General features: G+C 52.8%; 1 protein-coding gene across 2 annotated transcripts in view; it reads right to left on the bottom strand.

Annotated features, from left to right (window-relative positions):
• CAMKK1 (calcium/calmodulin dependent protein kinase kinase 1) overlaps positions 1-15,383 on the bottom strand; it is a 29,340-nt gene extending 13,957 nt beyond the window's left edge. Inside the window, exons 1-9 of one of the 2 annotated variants that reach the window (XM_053570691.1) lie at positions 14,550-15,383; positions 7,529-7,931; positions 6,272-6,319; positions 5,819-5,872; positions 5,385-5,436; positions 5,015-5,148; positions 4,463-4,499; positions 3,562-3,583; positions 1,867-1,955 (exon numbers count right to left, since the gene is read on the bottom strand). In XM_053570691.1, the coding sequence (XP_053426666.1) occupies positions 1,867-1,955; positions 3,562-3,583; positions 4,463-4,499; positions 5,015-5,148; positions 5,385-5,436; positions 5,819-5,872; positions 6,272-6,319; positions 7,529-7,888 (796 nt within the window). In that variant the 5' untranslated portion in view covers positions 7,889-7,931; positions 14,550-15,383. Of the gene's footprint in view, positions 1-1,866; positions 1,956-3,561; positions 3,584-4,462; positions 4,500-5,014; positions 5,149-5,384; positions 5,437-5,818; positions 5,873-6,271; positions 6,320-7,528; positions 7,932-8,178; positions 8,597-14,549 lie in introns of those variants that run through there. The other variant, XM_053570692.1, reaches the window with a different exon arrangement.
• Positions 15,384-17,991: the final 2,608 nt, after the last annotated feature.

Below are 17,991 nucleotides of genomic sequence, written 5' to 3'. Positions count from 1 at the left end.
ACCCCGCACCCAATTCATTAGCAAGTCCTACAAACCCAGCTTCTAAAACATGCTCCCGATCTGATGCTTCCCATTCCCTTCATAGCTGCACTAGCCCCATAAATTAAGAACCATGCCCAGGCCCTCCTGACATGGAGCCTTCTCAGGGAAGCTCTCCCTTCTTGGGGCCAGAATCACAAGGCAGTTCTTCAACTCCCCGTGCCTCTGGATGCCCACCTGTCCAGGCCCCAGCACTAAATGATGCACTCCAGGGAAGCCCATCACCGTGATTAGCTGGCTCCTGCTGAGGCTTTCCCCAGGAACCAGACGAGATCAGCTTGTTTTTAGAGGGACAGGGGATAGCAGACAGCAGGCTCTCAGCTGGGCAGAGGGACCTAGAACAGGAAGGGGGTGGAGCCATGCCAGTACAAGATTGTGCCTGCCACTGACCACAGGTAAAATATTCCCTTCCCATCACACACCTCTAGGCTTTCTCCAAAGCCCTCCCCTATGCATGCCTCAATTTTCCCATATGTACAAAGACAGTATTAATCTGAGGGCACAGAAGAGGCTCAAGTGGATTTGACCTGTTATTGCAAGTCAAACCTCAGTGGAGTCCCCACCCTGCTCCTCAGGGAGAGAATACACTCCCAACAAAACAAGAGAAGATTTTAGAGAGATGGGTGGTACTGCTGGCCCTCAGCCCAGGCCAGTGACCTAGGTGTCTAGGGGGCCTCCTTTCCCCAGAGCAGTCACCCTGTGCTGGCCACCCCACCTCCTTCCTGTCCCCTCCCCATTGCCACTGCCCTAATCCAGGCCTCACCATCTGTCACTTGGGCTGTAGAAACAGCCTCCTCCCTGGCCAGCTGGCTGTCTCTCACCCTCTGATGACACTCTCAGATCCAGCCACCACACAGCTGCCAGACAGAGCTTTCTAAGGCGTAAATCCCATCACAACCCCCTGCTCAAAGCCCTTGTGGCCTCACAATGGTGACAGGATGAAATCATGAAAGTCCTCCTGGGAGGCATTCCTAGCCCTCATGCTGTGGCCTGGATAGCATTTCCAGCATTATCATTTACTAACCATGTCACCCCACCCCACCCCCTGGAGGTTTCAACCAGATTAAATATCCCCCAAACTCAAATAGTGCGTGCCCTACTCCCCTCTGTGCCTCTGACGGGCATACTCTCTTCCACCCCAACCCCCCAAACCTGACTAATGAACTCCTATTCATTCTTGAGGACTCTAGTCACATGTAGTCTCTTCCAGGAATCCTCCCCTGTCCCCTGGTGCTCCTGTGTCTACCACATTATATCTGCCTGCATAGGTTTGCCTCCCTCCCACTAAGCTGTGAGTGAGGTCAAATCTGGGTCTCATCTTCTCTGATCCCAGCCACCACTTTGTAGGTACTCATAAATGAATGAAATGAATGAGAGAGCAAGTAAATGAATTCCAGAGATAGAGGCTAAGCTAACATCTGCCCTCTGAGCTCCCATCACCCTAGGGCCCTTCATGGTTGAACACCTCCCACAGACCCCGTGCCAGGACACTCCACCAGGAGCAGCTGGACATAAATCCCTTCCTTCCTACATCCCTCAAGGCCCTGTGGAGAGACTAAGCTTGGCTAAGAAAGCTGAGGAAAAATACAGACAGACACCCAAGGCGCAGACCCACGAAGGGTCACAGACCAGGCCCTCAGAAGGACCTGCCACATGCCCAGGGAAACCTGCTGCCACTGCCCTCCCGCTCGAACGGCCTTGGGCCCCGCCTACAGGCCCAAGCCCCGCCCCACTGCAGCTGACTGACAGATCTGCTAGGCTCCAAGCTGGGTCAGCCCCGCTGGTCCATGGTCCCCTAGTCTCAGCCCCGGGTGCAGGCGGACTCACAATACTCTAGGCCCAGGATGATGTCCCGCAGGTAGAGCCGAGCTTGTTCCTCAGGGAAAGGCTTGTCGCAGGGCACTTCCATGACGGGCCTACGGAGAAGGATGAGGGGAGGGGTGTTCAGCAGGAATCAGGGTGCGAAAAGGCAGCGCCCATGAAGGGGACGTCCTAGGACTTTATGCTCATATGGGTCTCTAGAACCCAAGGTATTAGCTTTTTCTCCCATATAATGAAAATTGTAAAAAGCACATAACATAAATATCCCTTTTCAATCACTATAATTTCAAAGCAGCTTTATCTTAATTTCTGACTGGCTTGGTATTCCTTCTTCCAACTAATTATCTATAATCAAACAATTGCAACTATGCCATTTAGAGCACTGTTTTTCAAACTGTGGATCCAGACCCAAGGGGTAATGAAATCAACTTAGAGGGTGGCAACTGCTTTTTTTCTTTTTCTAATTAAGTAGAATATATCAGAACATATCACATGTGAAAAAGATACATACTGTTTTGTAGAACTTTGTCAGTTACAGATATGAATTGCAATATAAACATGTATTTCTTGTTTTGAATACAGGTCCAAAACATTTGAAAGCCTCTTAGCACCCCTCTCCAAATTGGTCTTTAGGAAGCCCCCCAGGCAAAAACAGGCCATAGCCTACATTCAATTCCTCGGCAGTCAGGGTCCCTATCTCCCCACCCCTGTGCCCACTACTCCACATCAGCTGCTCTGTAAATATCCTGAAAAATCATACAGGAAAGACATCTTAGAATCTGAGGCTCCATCAGTGACTTGCTGTGTTACCTGGAGCAACTCTCCCTGATCCTCAGCTTTTCTTACTTTCTAATTTTTTTTTTTTTTTTTTTTTTGGCCAGGGCTGGGTTTGAACCCACCACCTCCAGCATATGGGACCGGTGCCCTACTCCTTGAGCCACAGGCGCCACCCACTTTCTAATTTTTTTATTTTTTATGTATTTATTTATTTTGAGACAGAGTCTCACTTTGTTACCCTTGGTAACCCTTGGTACAGTGCCAGGGTATTATAGCTCACAGCAACCTCAAACTCAGGCTTGAGTAATCCTGTTGCCTTAGCCTCTCAAGTAGCTGGGACTATAGGCACCTGCTACAGTGTCCAGTGATTTTTAGAGACGGGGTCTTGCTCTTGCTCAGGCTGGTCTTGAACTGAGCTCAAGCAATCCATCCACCTCAGCCTCCCAGAGTGCTGAGATTACAGGCGTGAGCCACAACTGGCCTGATCCTCAGCTTTTTCTCTCATAAATGGGAGCAAATGGAAGAGTCCCACCCACTCAATTCACAGGCTTCATGTAAAGCTGAAAGAACCCTTTGTGATTTGAATGTAAGTAGGATTCAAGTTCCACCTCTATACTTTTGCCTAAAAAACACTCATTTCTTCCCCTTCTCCATCCAAATCTTCTTCCCAGTTCTTCAAGGCCTGGCTCAAAACCCATCCCCTCTTACAGAGGCCTCTCTGATTATTCTAGTCTCACTGACCTCCACCAATCTTCAAAAATGATCCTCTAGATCTCTTATTTACCCCCAAGACCAGAGTTTCCCAAGGGAAGCACCCAGGTCTCTGATTTCTCCTAGAGTAGCTGACCCTTGGGCTGAGGACACAGGGAGGGAAAGGAAGGCCTGGATTAGAATTGACCTGCCTGATCGGGACGGGGAACTCACCCCTTTCTCAGGAGGTCAAACACTGAAAGAAAAGACAAGAAGGTAAGGTGTAGCTAGCTGGTAAAGCAGCCAATGCCAAGGTCCCTCCCTATTCTGAGAGGTAGGAGAGGGGACAGGCATGCAGGCATACCAAAAGGAGAATGGGTCAGGGAACCCAGGATATCAGAGGAAATAATGAATGAAAGTGGGACCTGCTATAGACCTGCCCCATCTGCTCCCTGGATGCCAGGTAAGAACCATCAGCATCAGCACAGACCCCTTAATTTATAGGGATTATAGGGGGAACTAGGCTCAGAGAAGGGGCAGAAGTGTTCCTAAAGGTCACAGCAGACAGGCAGGTAGGGTAGGGAGTGGAGACTAAAGTCTTGCCCTCTAATTCCTAAGCTAGTTCTTCTTCTGCACCATCTTCTGAGACCTCTTCTAAACCCAGCTCTAAATCAGGCACAGGGAACTTAAATAATATTAACAAAGATAACAACTAATGTGATTTGCATATGATAACTCATTTACTCTGCACATGAACACTATGAGATAAATCCCATTATTGTTTCTGTTTTATAGGTGAGAAAACAGGCAGAGAGCTAGAGACAGGGTCTGGGAACCGACATAGCTTGCTTTCCACATCTACTAGAGTGCACAGCTCAGATCTCACTCTCTGTCTTTCTGCTCAGTGGGAAGCAGGGAGTGGGGGCTTGGGAATATTTGTTGAATTGAACTGGATTTTCTAAGCCTGGTTTTTCAGGGCTGGGCAAAGGAATCTAGGTTTTGAGAATGTGGTTTTTCCTCTGCCCCCAGGAGATCAGTGCATTATCATGGCCCACCTGAAGGTCGTATGTGTGTCCCCAGGAGCCCTTGGACCAGCCCTAGATGAGCGGCTATGGGAATGAGCTGAGTCACTCACCCAAATAGAGATTGTCCTCAGCTGGGTCGTCCAGGACCTGGTTAGAGGGAACAGACATGGGGGGGTGGGGCTTGATGAGGCATGCAATGGGGGAGGTCTCAGACCTCCTTGTCCTTGCCAGCTGCAGGCTCCCTAGTATGCTCTGCAACCACTCCAAACAGTGAAGCAGGAATCGTACAGGTGTCAGACAGATGGGGCATCAGAAATCACTGACCCTTAATTCTGGATCATCATATGGCATACGGCTCTTCTTCCTTCCTGCTGTGATGAGGGGCTCACTTCTAGCCTCTAGGGCAGCCCTTTCCCCACAGTGAGAACTTGAGGATATCGCTGAGCAGCCTGAGCTACCCCCAAGGGTCAGGGTCTCACTTTGTTACCCTTGCTTTAGTGTCCAGTGATTTTTAGAGACAGGGTCTTGCTCTTGCTCAGGCTGGTCTTGGCCCCACCCCAAGTCTGGCCCTAATCTTGGCAGGATCCCTGGGTCTTTGCTAGGTGCCCCTCAGCAAATAGGACTTGGGCACTGGCTCCCACCCACTCACCATGATCTCCTACCTCGATCAGTTTGACCACATTAATGTGGTCCAGCTTCTTCAGGATGGCAATTTCCTGGTATACCTGCTCCAAGGGCAGCAGCTGCTTGGCTGGACCTCCCTGGGCAGCCTGAGACCCTCTTGGGGGAGGGCGACCTGTAACCAGAAAGGGGAGTCAAGCCCTTGTTCTAGGTGGCTGGACTTCACTATGGAACTGCAATTAGCCTCAAGCAAGAATATGGCCCCAACCCACCCAGCACATTCCACCCCTTAAGTTACTCACACTATCGCCCCACCCCGGTTCCTAACCCAAACTCAGAAACTGAAGTCCTCTCTTCCTCTGACCCTCACAGGCTAGGAGCTCCAAAGGACAAGACTAGATAGATACATACGTGGAAAGCCATACTGCTTCAGTAACTTCTTTTTGGAAAGAACTTTCATTGCCTAATTAGGGAAAGAGAGAAATATCACCTGTATGCAGCCACCAGAGGCTAAACCAGGCTGATTACATGTGAACTGAGGTCCAGAAAGGCACACTGGACATCTGCCACTGGCACCGAGGGTGTGGCCCAGGTTAAGCTGGGTTAGGAGGTGGTCATATCAGAGTCTAGACCTTTCCCTCTTCCCCCAAAAAGCCTTTCCAGAGCTCTCCTCTCAGAGGCATCCAGCCTCTGCTTGAATATCCCCAGGGTCATGAGGCTCATTCCCTTTGCAGACCACTAGGAAGACGGAGCAAAGAAAGCCATGTCCTCTATCTCCCCCGCACAATGTCTGCCCCACCCCCTGGCCTGGTGTGAGCAACACTTCCCCATATTCCCCAACTCACATAGTGTCTGTCTTCACTTTCATTGTAGGCCAGCCTCACCACGCCATAGGCACCCTGCAGATAAGCACTGGTCAGCCCCACCTGGACAAGGCAATCCCTCCCAGGACTAGCTCAGGAAATGGGGGGCCTCAACAGCTCTGGACACTCCTCCTGCAGCCTATCTCCACCTCCCACAACCAGGCAGATGGGGAGGGGATTTCCATGCCCTGGTAACTGGCCTACTTTGTTCAGCACGGCTCTAGGCCTCCCTCAGTCCCTTGTCATACATTAGGAACCCTGGGGGGTCAGGTATAGGGGGCCATCTCCACCCTTCTCCTGGGTACTTCCTACAGAGGATAAAACTTTCCTCACCTCCAGACTGGGGCCCTCCTGGCTCTGTGTCACATTTCATATTCTCCCACAGAGGAGAAGGAACAGCGCCAAGCAGAGACTCTCAGCCTGTCCCAGTCCTACCTTGCCAATCTCACTCTGCAGCTTGTACTGGTTCAACTGCACACAGTCCTGTGGGGAAGGAGGGCCACATCAGGCAGATCTGGACCCAGAGTCGCCACTGCTTCCCACCTCTGGGAGCCCCAGGCCCTCATTCCTGGACCCCCTGGTCTCACCAACCTTTTGGGGAAGTAGGTGGCATCATCACACTGTAAGTGATGAGAAGACTTGTACAGTGTTTGAAAACGAATGATGAGGCCTATGCTATGCTCCAAAGGAAGTAGTGAAGGGAAAATGCACTAATTCCTGCCTGAATGAGAAACCCATGAGCAAATACAGTAGATTTGCTGTAAGTTGACCACCCAAAGGACTATAACAAACTGGTCAACATATGGAGGTGGTCAACATTAAGGAACCAGGCCTACTGTATTGATATGTACAGGTAGTGCATGTCTGGTCTATGAAATTTAGCTCAATGCAGGGAGGTGGTCAACTATGGAGGTTCTGCCATATTTCTAGAAACAGTTGAATGAGAAGGTATAGACTACAAGACCCCGAAAGATGATGGAGCGTTGGGGACAGAGACTTAATGCCTTGATTCAGGCACAAAAAGCTCAGCCTCTGAAATCTGTAGATTGCGTGGGATCCACAGTTACTTTCAAATCTAAGTGGCAAGGACAAGGCCAGCAGGAGCCCAGAGGCTGGCAGCATGCTGGCTGCTTCTGAGCCAGAGCAGACTCTAAGGGACAGGATTAGAGGTGAGGGTCTCAAGCCAGGGAAGACTTAAGGGGCAGGGGGACATATCGCCTATCTTCAGATCTATAAGAGGATTTTTTTTTTTTTTTTTTTGAAATAGGGTGGCACTCTGTTGCCCAGACTGGAGTTCAGTGGCATGACCACAGCTCACTGAAATCTCCAACTCCCAGGTTCAAGTGAACCTCCTGGCTCAGCCTCCCAAGTAGCTAGGTCTACAGGCATGTACCACCATGGGGGGGTCTCACTATGCTGCCCAGGCCATAAAAGGATTTCTTAGGGACAAGGTGTAGACCTATTTCCTAGGCCTGGGCTGGGGTGGGAATGGTAGGACTTATGGGAGACAGCCTTTTGCTCAGCTGGAGCTCCTCTGGGTGTGAAGAGGACATACCATTAGTTAGTGAGCTCCCCAAATCTGAGGGTATACAAACCAAAGCTAGATAGTGTGTGGCAGATGGGGGCAGAAAAGAGTCTTCACTGTGGCCTACTGAAGGGCTCATAAACAACCCCTAGCTTTGCCCCACCAACCTCTGCATCCGAGATGGCCACGTGGTGGGACTCTATGGTGGGCCTCCGCCAGGCCCGTGGGGAGATGTGGCTGGCAGGCCCCGTGGCATAAGGCCCAGCCTGGGCCTCCAAGCAACTTCCCGCTGGCCGCTCCTGCAGGGAGAACTTCCTAGCTGAGAGGCTGGGTCGGGCTAGGGGGTGTCTTGAAGCACTGCCAGGGATCACAGAAGCAGCTCTAGCCCGTGGTGGAGGGTCCACACCATTCCTGGCAGGCTCTGCACCACCATCCACCTCTTCCAAGGGGGCCACATCGATGGCTGCCACCCGTTCTACCAGCTCTGCCCGAGGGTCCTGGCAGCAGACAGCAGGGCCCCCCTCCATTGCCTCAGTCCAGGGGGTTGTCTGTGCAGCCTTTTTTGGGAACCTGAGAAAAGAAGGCAGAGAAGGCCTCACTCCTGGATGTCAGGCTGGCTATAGGGCAAGGAGGTGGGATCTAAGCTTCGCCCCTTGTAGCCACAACCCTGTGGGTTCCCCCTCCGTGTCTTTGCCCTGGCTGTTCCCTCTGCCTGGTTGCCAGCACCCAACCTCAGACCTGTCCCTACTAATTGAATGAATTCCAGGAACTAGTCTGGCTGTGCTGCCTGCCAGCCCTCAGACCTCAGTATCCCTACCTTCAAAACAGGCACAGTCACTCTTGCCCAATGGCTCCATGGGGAAGCAGACAGATTTGATAATCTGGAGTCAGGACAGACAGACACAGACAGAAGACCCAGCAGCACTGGGAGGGGCAGAGCCTAGGGTTAGCTCAGTCCTCCATGGCTTACAGCCCAGTGACTCACAAGCCCCACCTTCACAGCAGGGCATTCCAATGCTGCCTCCTAGAAGCTGGCCTCCTCCAGGGAGGCCTCCCTGGCATTTCAGCCGCCTACCCCTATCTCTCTCACTGCTTCCAGAAGAATTCCCTGGGGCTCCAGCCACTTTCATCTTTCACCATCTCCAAGGTCACTGGGCAAGTCTCCTATTAGTCTTCATTCAAAATGAATGTGCCAAAATGTTTGCTGCATTTGCTCAGGCTGAGATGTTCCCCCTGGCCTGGCCTGTCATGCCTACTGTGGACCTACTGCAGTCTAAACCCCAAATCAGCATCCAGCCTCAGCCCCAGCCCTCCCCTTCAGCCATGACCCTGGGTCTCAATTTCAGACTAAACCCTGACACCCAGACTGGGGCCTCATCTCTGCCCCAGGCAAAGCAATGACCCCACCCTAACCTGATGCCCCTAATCCCCTTTCCTAGGCCAGACTTAGCAGTTTCTCAGGAAAAGGAAGTGAGTGGACTCTTGACCCACTGTCCTTCCTGTTTGGTGGTAACTTCCTTTGCACTCACGAAGCGACTTTGAGAACACGGGTCTCATGGAGTAAGGTGCCTGTCTTACCCTCTTTCCCCCATCACTGGCCTTGGAGGAGCCTAGGCTGGTTTCCAGTCCTTCCCACCAGCCTACCCTAGCAAGCTCCTTATAAACTCTGAGACTCGGTCTCCCCATTCTTACTATAGATGCCACATCTTTCCAGATTTCTTAGATCTACAGGAGGTAGATTGTGGGTAAAGGTATTGTCCAGACTCCCAGTGCCTGGCACACAGTATGCTGAATGAGTGGACGCCTGGAGGTAGTGGAGCTGACGCTGACTGTGTGGAAAGGAAGAGGTAAGGGGATCCAGACTGGCAACAGGAAAAGATATGGAAGCTGGACCTAGAGGAATGAAGGGAGTTGGTGAGGCTAGAACATCAAGGAGGCCTTCCTGGAGGAGGTGAGGGAGGGAGTGAGTGGGCTCTTCAGGGAGGCTTTGGAAGCCAGACCACTGGTAGCTAAGGCTGAGAGGAGCCCTCAGAGCCTAGCCAGGCTCCTTCCAGTAGGTGACCCACTCTGCGGCCCCTCCCCTCACTCTGTAGGTCTTTTTCTCCAACCAGAATATAAGCTTCATAAGATTAGGGCTCTTTTTTTTTTTTGGTTTTTGGCCGGGGCTGGGTTTGAACCCGCCACCTCTGGCATATGGGACCGGCGTCCTACTCCTTGAGCCATAGGCGCCGCCCAAGATCAGGGCTCTTGTCAGCCTGGATTCTGTATCATTAGTGCCTTTAGCAGTGCCTGGCACATAATAGGAGCTTGATAAATATTTGTTGAATAAATGAGTGGTTGCCATAGTGATCATTACAGCCCTGTCCCCATTAGATGGATGAGAAAGCAGCCACAGAAGGGGCACCCCAACAAGCCTCCGGCCCTAGTCCATATCAGGAGATCAATCAGATCACTCTTTGGCCCTAGGCAGGGACCAAGGAGCCCCAGGCAAGGATTTAGAGCCACCACAGGCAGCAGAAGCCTGTGGTGCTTGAGGGGTGGAGGTGGGGGCTAAAATTTACATATGGTTTCCCTGAGATTATATTCCAGCAACAGGCCATGCTCCTTTAGTCCTAGCTCCCTTCTCTTCTTTTCTCAGATGGGGAAAGTATGCCCAGAAGGGCAGTTTAGGACTGGGATCACACAGCAGTCAGAGCTGAAGGCTCCCCAGCCTGGCCTAGGGCCCTAATACCTGGTTTAGAGCCCAGGCTCTGAGCCTAGGTGGCCAGGCTGAGCCCCTTCCTGGGCAGGTGACTTCAACTCTGTGCCTTGGATTTTCCTCATCTGCAAAATGGGGCTAAGAGCCCTCACCGAGTGTTTTATATATAAAGGAGTGAATACCCATGAGGGACTCAGAACAGGACCTGCCACTCAGGAAGCTCCATGAAAGGGGGTTGTTGTTGTGCTGCTGTTGTGATTGCCTGGGACACGCTGTAGCCCAGATGGATGCGCGGGCGGGTGGAAAGGCGGCTGTGAGGGCTGACGTCAAGCCCTCCATCCCTCCCTCCCGCCTGGATCAAATTCAGGTGACTAAGCGTGTCTGTGAGGGAGGCGGCCCAGGGAGGCCCCAGGATCCTGCCGCGTGTCCAGGCGACAAGGCCTGGAGCCCAAGGCCATGTGTGTAAGGGCGTGTGTTTGTGCATGAGAGAATGCATGTTAGCAGGGCTGTTGGCTTGGGGAGCCAGCGTGTCTGTGTGTGCAGTGAGCCCACACAGGAGCACATCCGTACAGAGACAAAAAACTCAGTGTAATCTGTGTCTATGTACAAGTGTGCTTGTGTGCACTTATGACCGGCAGGTCTGTATGCACATGTGCCCTAGGATGGGGGCTGTGAGCCTGCACCCCTGGGGCCCACGGAAGGCTGATCTCCGATGTTAAGTCTGGACTTCCCCCATGATCACTGGACTGGGGCTGCCTGTTGTGCTAGGCTATGTGTCTCCAAGAGATCTTTCAAGGACCTTCCCAAGCTGAGGCGTCAGTAGACCCCTGTACAAACTGACTCAGTTGGTAACTAGGGGCCACATGGGCAAACAGAAAGTATTACCCCACATATATTACAAAGTATAACCCACAAAGTATTACCCCACATATATTACAAAGTATAACCCCACATCTCCCCCCCATCCCGTCACCCCCAGCTCCAGGATGGCCTGGCACATGCACCCCCTCAGGCTTCTATTTCCTGCTGTGCCCCACCCTAAGTGTCTTCCCACTCCCAGGGATGCAGGCCCCTGGCTCTGGATGCCCTCTTGGTGTGGTCTCCTTCTTAGGACATGCCCTATCCACCTGAGTCCCTCTGTGGAGGTCCAGAGCAGGAAAGACCAGGCAGACCCTGCTGTCTTCCATGCCAGTTCAAGCAGCCCTGCCTGGGAAGACTTTAGCACCAGTCAAGCCTCATTCTGAGTTCTGGAAAGCTGCTGTGAACTCCAGTGCCAGGTCAAGGCAGGGAACCAGCCACTAGCCAGGCAGATAGGATGAACAGCCCTGACCAAGTGGCGAGACCCAGAAGGTGGTCCTGACATCCCAGGGCCACCCCACTGGAGCTGTGTTTATGCTCCTAACAAGTGTCTGGATAGTCCTGGCAACGGGTGCCCTCCGCAGCTCCCGCCCCCACCCAGGATGACTCAGTCCCCTTGAGGGAGGCCCAGGCATCTGGTGCCAAGTCATGCTTGAGGATGCCTGCTGTGAGGACGCCCCCTCCCACCCTCCCTGGAGAGCCCCTGAGCGCTGAGGTGGGCTTTGCGCCTGACTCAGCACAGCTACTCTCAGAGCATCCTCTCAGCCCACCCATGGATGCTGATGATCTCCAGCCTTCATCCTTTCCCTCTGCTCCTCCTCATCCTTCACATCAGGTCTGTGCCTCCAGCCCAACTCTTCCAGCCAGCTGCCTCCTCCTCTCCCTGTTCTTTAGTGGCTTAGATCCAACAGGGCCCAAATTCAATTCAGCATCTTCCCTCGAATCTGTTCTTCCTCCTCTGTCCCCATCACAAACACAGTAAGACAATCTCCAGTTCTTGCCAGATCCAGGCCAGAAATCCAGGGGCCTTCCTTAGCACTTACCCTCTCTTTCTCCATCCCTGTTCCCTCTCACCCCCACACTTACTCTCCACTCCAGAAGCACCACACTATTCCAGCTTCCCAAACTGCAGATTCTGTTCTGCTGCCAGGCCTTTGTACAAGCTGTGCCTTCTGCCAGGAACACACCTCCTTCTCCTTTGCTGCCTGGAGGACAGCTCAGACACCACTCTTCTGGGGACCCCACGATCTTCCCACTGCTGGCTGGGTGAGCCCACCAAGTGGAACCCCTTCAAAAGTCTAGATTCTGACCTCTACTTTCTTTTCTCACTGCTTCCTCCAGGATCACACCCCCACCATTCCCCACCCCATCCTCCACACCAGTTGCTAGAGGGAGGATTTCTAACATGCAAATATGGCCATAGTTCTCTTAGCCCTGGCTTTCCAGGAACTTGGAATCTGGGGGCAGAGGAGAAGACCTATCCTCAGACTAGGGGCTCACAGGCTGGGAAGCAGCCAGGGATACAGACTCATAGGATACAAATCCAGGATTATTTATATGGAATAAATATTCATGGAGCACTCAAAGGCACCCTCCTAGATGCCAGGAGCTAAGGAAGTAAACCAAAAGACAAACCCCCTGCTCTCATACAGTTTCTCAATTTCTAGTAGAAGCAAGAAACAATGAATAAGAAATCCAGTAATTAATATATGTAGTACAATACATGAAGTGTTATGTGCTATGAAAAAAAATACAGCAGTGTAAAGGGAATCAACACTAGTGGTTGGGGGATGCTATGGACACAGTACAGTTCGGGAAGGCCTTTGGGATGTTGGATGTGAGCAAATGACTGAAGGAAGTAAGGGAGCAGGCAGTGTTAGACATCTGGGGAAGAGCACTTCAGGCAGAGGGACCAGCAAGAGCAAACCTTGGGAGATGGCACAGTGCTTGTTCTGTTGGAAGAATAGCAAGGAGGCTGATGTGGCTGGAGTGGACAGTCACCCAATGGCACAAAGAGTTACCATCTTTGGTAGGAGAGAAGGCCCAGCCATTCCCTGTGCTGGCTTGAGTGTTGGCTTCCTGGAGGAGGTGGCCGTTAAGCTCCTTCTTGACCACTGAATAGGACCAGGGGGAGAGGATGGAAGTTTGCACTGTGCATAACAGTGGTTTGCTAGCTGGGACTCAGGGCTTGGAGGGTGTGGGAGACTTCATGGACAGAGACCAGGAGGCCTCCAGAGCCAGAGTTTGAGTTTTTAGACCTCAGACTTGGATGATGTTTAAAACCACTTCTGTGGGCTGGGCGCGGTGGCTCACACTTGTAATCCTAGCACTTTGGGAGGCAGAGGTGGGTGGATTGCTTGAGCTCAGGAGTTTGAGACCAGCCTGAGCAAGAGTGAGACCTCATCTCTAAAAATAGCTGGGCATTGCAGAGGGCACCTGTAGTCCCAGCTACTCAGGAGATGGAGGCAAGACAATCACTTAAGCCAAGAGTTTGAGGTTGCTGTGAGCTGTGACACCAGGGCACTCTACTGAGGGCAACAAAGTGAGACTCTGTCTCAAAAATAAATAAATAAACAAACAAACAAACAAAATAAAACCACTCCTCTGGCTGCTGTGGAGACTAAGGCTAGGAGACCAAAGAGAGGAAGAAGGTCCCTAGAGCATGTGAACTCAGGATGCAGTTTGGCACACAGCGGGTGCTCAATCTGTAGGTACTGGATGAAGGAGGGCAGGGCCAGAGATTCTTCCCCAGGATCCTCAAGGACACAAGCTGTATGCCTCTTTCATACTCCTGTGCCTCCCTGACAGACCACAGCCCTGTGGGCACCCACCAAGGCACGGTCCTGTGACCTGTGTCATTTCTGTAACACCCTCAAGACAGGCGCACACGCCCCTCCCAGATAGGCGCACGCCCATGTCCGCGTGACCCGCCCTCCCACACCACTCCATCCTGTAACGCACCCCCTCACACACACACATGCACACTCCTGCGTCCACGTGACACACGCACACCCGCCTCCAAACACCACACAGAGCTCCCCGCGCACGTGTGCACCCTCCGAGGCACCAGTCTTGTGCCTACCCGGCCCCAGAAGCCGCAGCGCCAGCCTCCGTCAGCCCCCCCTCCCTGCCCCCAGTCAGGGGAAGACTGCGCAGCTAAAGCCACACGCCGCATCCGTCCCATTCATCACCACCACCACCCCAACCTCCAGTCCTTGAAGGAAGACTCGGGAGGGCCGTGGGAAGAGCACTCCTCGGAGATGCACACGTGGGTGCACCGGCCTGGGCCCACTCCACATAGACACGATCTCCACCAAGAGCCGGGGCGGGGTGGAGAGTGCGCTCGGTAAGGTTGCAGTTCTGCAGACAAGGGCTGGGGAAGGGACTCAGATGGCGGGGCGCCCGCATAGATGCGGTCCCAGCTGCCGGCGTAGACGGAAGCTGGCTCTGAGAGGCATCCCGCAGACCTGGCCCCACCTACAGAAGGAAAGGATCCCCGCGCAGACAAGGTCCCGGCTGCCTTCCTAGTCGCGGCCTCGCAGCCCACCCTTCACCCCTGCAGGCTCTGGGCAGATGTTCAGGCGTTCGTCCCTTCGCTCCCCGCTCTAAGTCCCCACCCCTCAGTCTCCTACCTGAGCTCCAGGCGACAGTCTCCGCGGACCCGCGGGCGGCCAGGCTCGCTCCCGTGGCGCGCAACCCGCCCAGCCGCCTCGCCGGAGCCCGGATCGCCGAGCTCAGACCGCCGGCGCGGGGGCTCCAGGCAGCGCTCGCTCCCCCGCCCTCCGCAGCTCCCGGACAGCGCCCATTGGTCCGGCCGTGCGGCCCAGCGCCACCCAATCAGAGCCCAGGACTCCTGCCCCGCTCCTGAAGGGGAAGGGCCGCGGCGGGAGATGGCACCGCAGGGCCTGAGGCGGGGTAGGAGCTTGTCCGGCCGCTGACGCCTAGATACCCCCGCCTAGGGTACCCTGAAATCACTCCAGCGGCGACGTGAGGCTTGGCCTGCAGAGTACGGGTGCTTCCGCCCAAAACCCTTTGTCTCCAGCCCCATTCCCGGCCTACAGGGGCAAGAGCGCCCTCTCCCTGCGGGGGTGAGGCACAGTGCGTGCTAGGAAGCGGCATTGTGAGATGGGGTGCAGATGATGAGGTTGAGACCTGAGGCCGACCCAGAAGATAAGTCTTCTGCTGGGTGGGAGTTAGGCGGGCTAGAACAGGCGTCCTCACATGAAGCCGTGTGAATTGTATTTGTTCCCGTTTTGTTTTTTACTTCAAAATAAGATATATGCAGTGTGCATAGGAATTTGTTCATAGTTTTGTTTTTTTTTTTAACTATAGTCCGGCCTTCCAACGGTCTGAGGGACAGTGAACTGGCCCCCTGTTTAAAAAGTTGGAAGGGCAGCGCTTGTGGCTCAAGGAGTAGGGCGCCGGTCCCATATGCCGGAGGCGGCGGGTTCAAACCTAGCCCCGGCCAAAAACCACACACACACACACACAAAAAAAATAATAATAAATAAATAAATAAAAATAAAAAGTTTGAGGACGCCTGGGCTAGAAGGTAGTTTAGCATTGAGTGCTGGAGTCAGAGTCGGATTCATGTTTGGGGAATGGCCTAGCTGGGGCAGAGGGAATGGAGAAACTCAACAGGACCTGGTGACCATCATAGCTGCTGTTCCTGAGGACTCTGCCTCCATCACTCCCTTGGCAAGCTCACTAACTCTTGGTTCAATTATGCTATCTTCTCCACTTGTGACTCCTCTGGCACCCTTCACCATCACTTGCCTTAGACAGAACCCATATCACTACTCCAAACCTGACCTCCTGTGTCCCTGTCTCAAACAGGAGCAAGAAACCTGGGCGTCACCTCCAGCCTACTTGTTTCCTGCCCCAACCAGTCCTGCCATGCTGCCTCTTAAATATTTCTGGAATTTGCCCACGCCTCTTCCCCTCCCTGAGCTCAGTCCACCACCATCTTGCATCTGATTACTACAGCAGCCTCATCCCAATAGCCTTTCTTCACCTGGTAGCTGGAACAATCTCTCAGAAACACAAGTCCAACTAGTTCTAGTTCTAGCGAGGAATCTTCTATGACTTACTACTACCCAGAGAATAGGTCCAGTCAAGCCCTGTGTAACCTTATTCCTAACCACCTCCCTGTGTAACTTCTACTGGTCTTTGGGGGCCTATTTAATGCCCCTCTGCCAGGAAACCCTCCCCATGACCTCACTACCCAGCATGGATTAGCAACCCCTCCTATAGGCTTCCTTATATCCTGCATCTACATACCTCCCTGTTCCTCATATGGACTAGAAAGCAGCTTGAGAGCAGGGACTGTGCCTAATTCATCCAACACATATCCTGACACATGGCATAGGTGCTCAATAGATGTTTGTTGAATAAATACTTCAAGCAGCTTCTGAGTGTGGCTCTTGACCTCATGGTTTAGGATAGCAGCTAGAGCTCCAGCCATCACATATATATTCCAGGTAGTAAGATGAAGAAAAGGATGAAGAAGTCAGCAAAGGACTTGCACCAACTTATTTTTTTTTTTTTTTTTTTTTTTGTAGAGACAGAGTCTCACTGTACCGCCCTCAGGTAGAGTGCCGTGGTGTCACACGGCTCACAGCAACCTCTTAACTCTTGGGCTTACGTGATTCTCTTGCCTCCAACTTATTTTTTTTATTGTTGGGGATTCATTGAAGGTACAAGAAACCAGGTTACGGGGCGGCACCTGTGGCTCAGTCGGTAAGGCGCCGGCCCCATATACCGAGGGTGGTGGGTTCGGACCCAGCCCCGGCCAAACTGCAACCGAAAAATAGCCGGGCGTTGTGGCGGGCGCCTGTAGTCCCAGCTACTTGGGAGGCTGAGGCAAGAGAATCGCTTAAGCCCAGGAGTTGTGTGAGGCCACGGCACTCTACCGAGGGCCATAAAGTGAGACTCTGTCTCTACAAAAAAAAAAAAAAGAAAGAAACCAGGTTACGCTGATTGCATTTGTTAGGTGAAGTCCCTCTTAGAATTGTGCCTTGCCCCCAAAGGTGTGTCACATACCAAGACCCCCACCCCCTTCCCTCCTTCCCTCTCTCTGCTCTTCCTTTGCACCAATTTGTTTTTAAGGAAAGTTCCCCGAAGTTGTCCCATGACACTTCCACATATGTCCCAGTAGCTTGAACTTAGTCACATGGCAAGACCCAGCTGCAAGGGGAGGCTGGGAAATACAACTTCCACTCAAGGCAGCCACATACCCAGCCAAGACCAAGGGTTGTATTGCCATAGGGAGAAAAAATATCCAAGGACACCAAGCTGACTCCATGAAGGGTAGCTAGATTGATAGGCAGAGCACTACTGTGTGCCAGGCACTGTGCTAAATACTTTACATATCATATCTTACCCCAACCCTGGTGAAGATTATTATTATCCCTAAATCACAGAGGAACCATGGAGACTTAAGCAAATTGCCCAAGGACACACAGTAAACTGTGTCAGAGCTGCAGTTGAAGACTGTCTTTCTCTGCATGCCAGCCTGGCTGGAAACATCAGGAAAGGATGGGTCCTAGGAGCTGCTGCACGAAAATCTTTCAACAAGAAGGGCTTGGGCAACAGTGTCAGCTGAGGACAGGCCACGAGCTAAAGTGTCTGTTTGGATTTGACAACAAAGACACTATTGGTGACCTTGGCAAGGGCAGCAAGGAGAAGTGGCAAGGCTGGAGGCCAGTTGCAGAGGGAGAGCAGACAGGTCTTTCTGGAAGGGTGGCAATGAAGGGAGAGCTGCAGCGGGACTTGGGCCAGGAGAAGGCAGAAGAGGGAAACAATGGAGGAGTGGGAGAGAGAAGGGGCAGCTTCTGTGGAGGTCTCTGAAACGGAGAGCAGGCTTGGGTACAGAGGAGCAGCCCTTTCCTGCTCTTTCAGGAGGGAAGGAGGCAGGAGGGGCAAAAGCAGGTGGGTCTGGAGAAGGGAGGGAAGGCAGAGAGGGAGTTCCTGTCTTGTAAAATCTGGGGAGGATTGTGGAGGAGGGCAACAGGCCAAGGGCCTAAGGGGGAAGGGAGGGGCTAGCCTGTGTTGTTTAATCTGGTCCCCATTGGC

Source organism: Nycticebus coucang, chromosome 18, assembly GCF_027406575.1.
Source record: "Nycticebus coucang isolate mNycCou1 chromosome 18, mNycCou1.pri, whole genome shotgun sequence".
Classification (NCBI taxonomy): Eukaryota; Metazoa; Chordata; class Mammalia; order Primates; family Lorisidae; genus Nycticebus; species Nycticebus coucang.
This window is presented reverse-complemented; position numbering and strand designations above follow the sequence as displayed.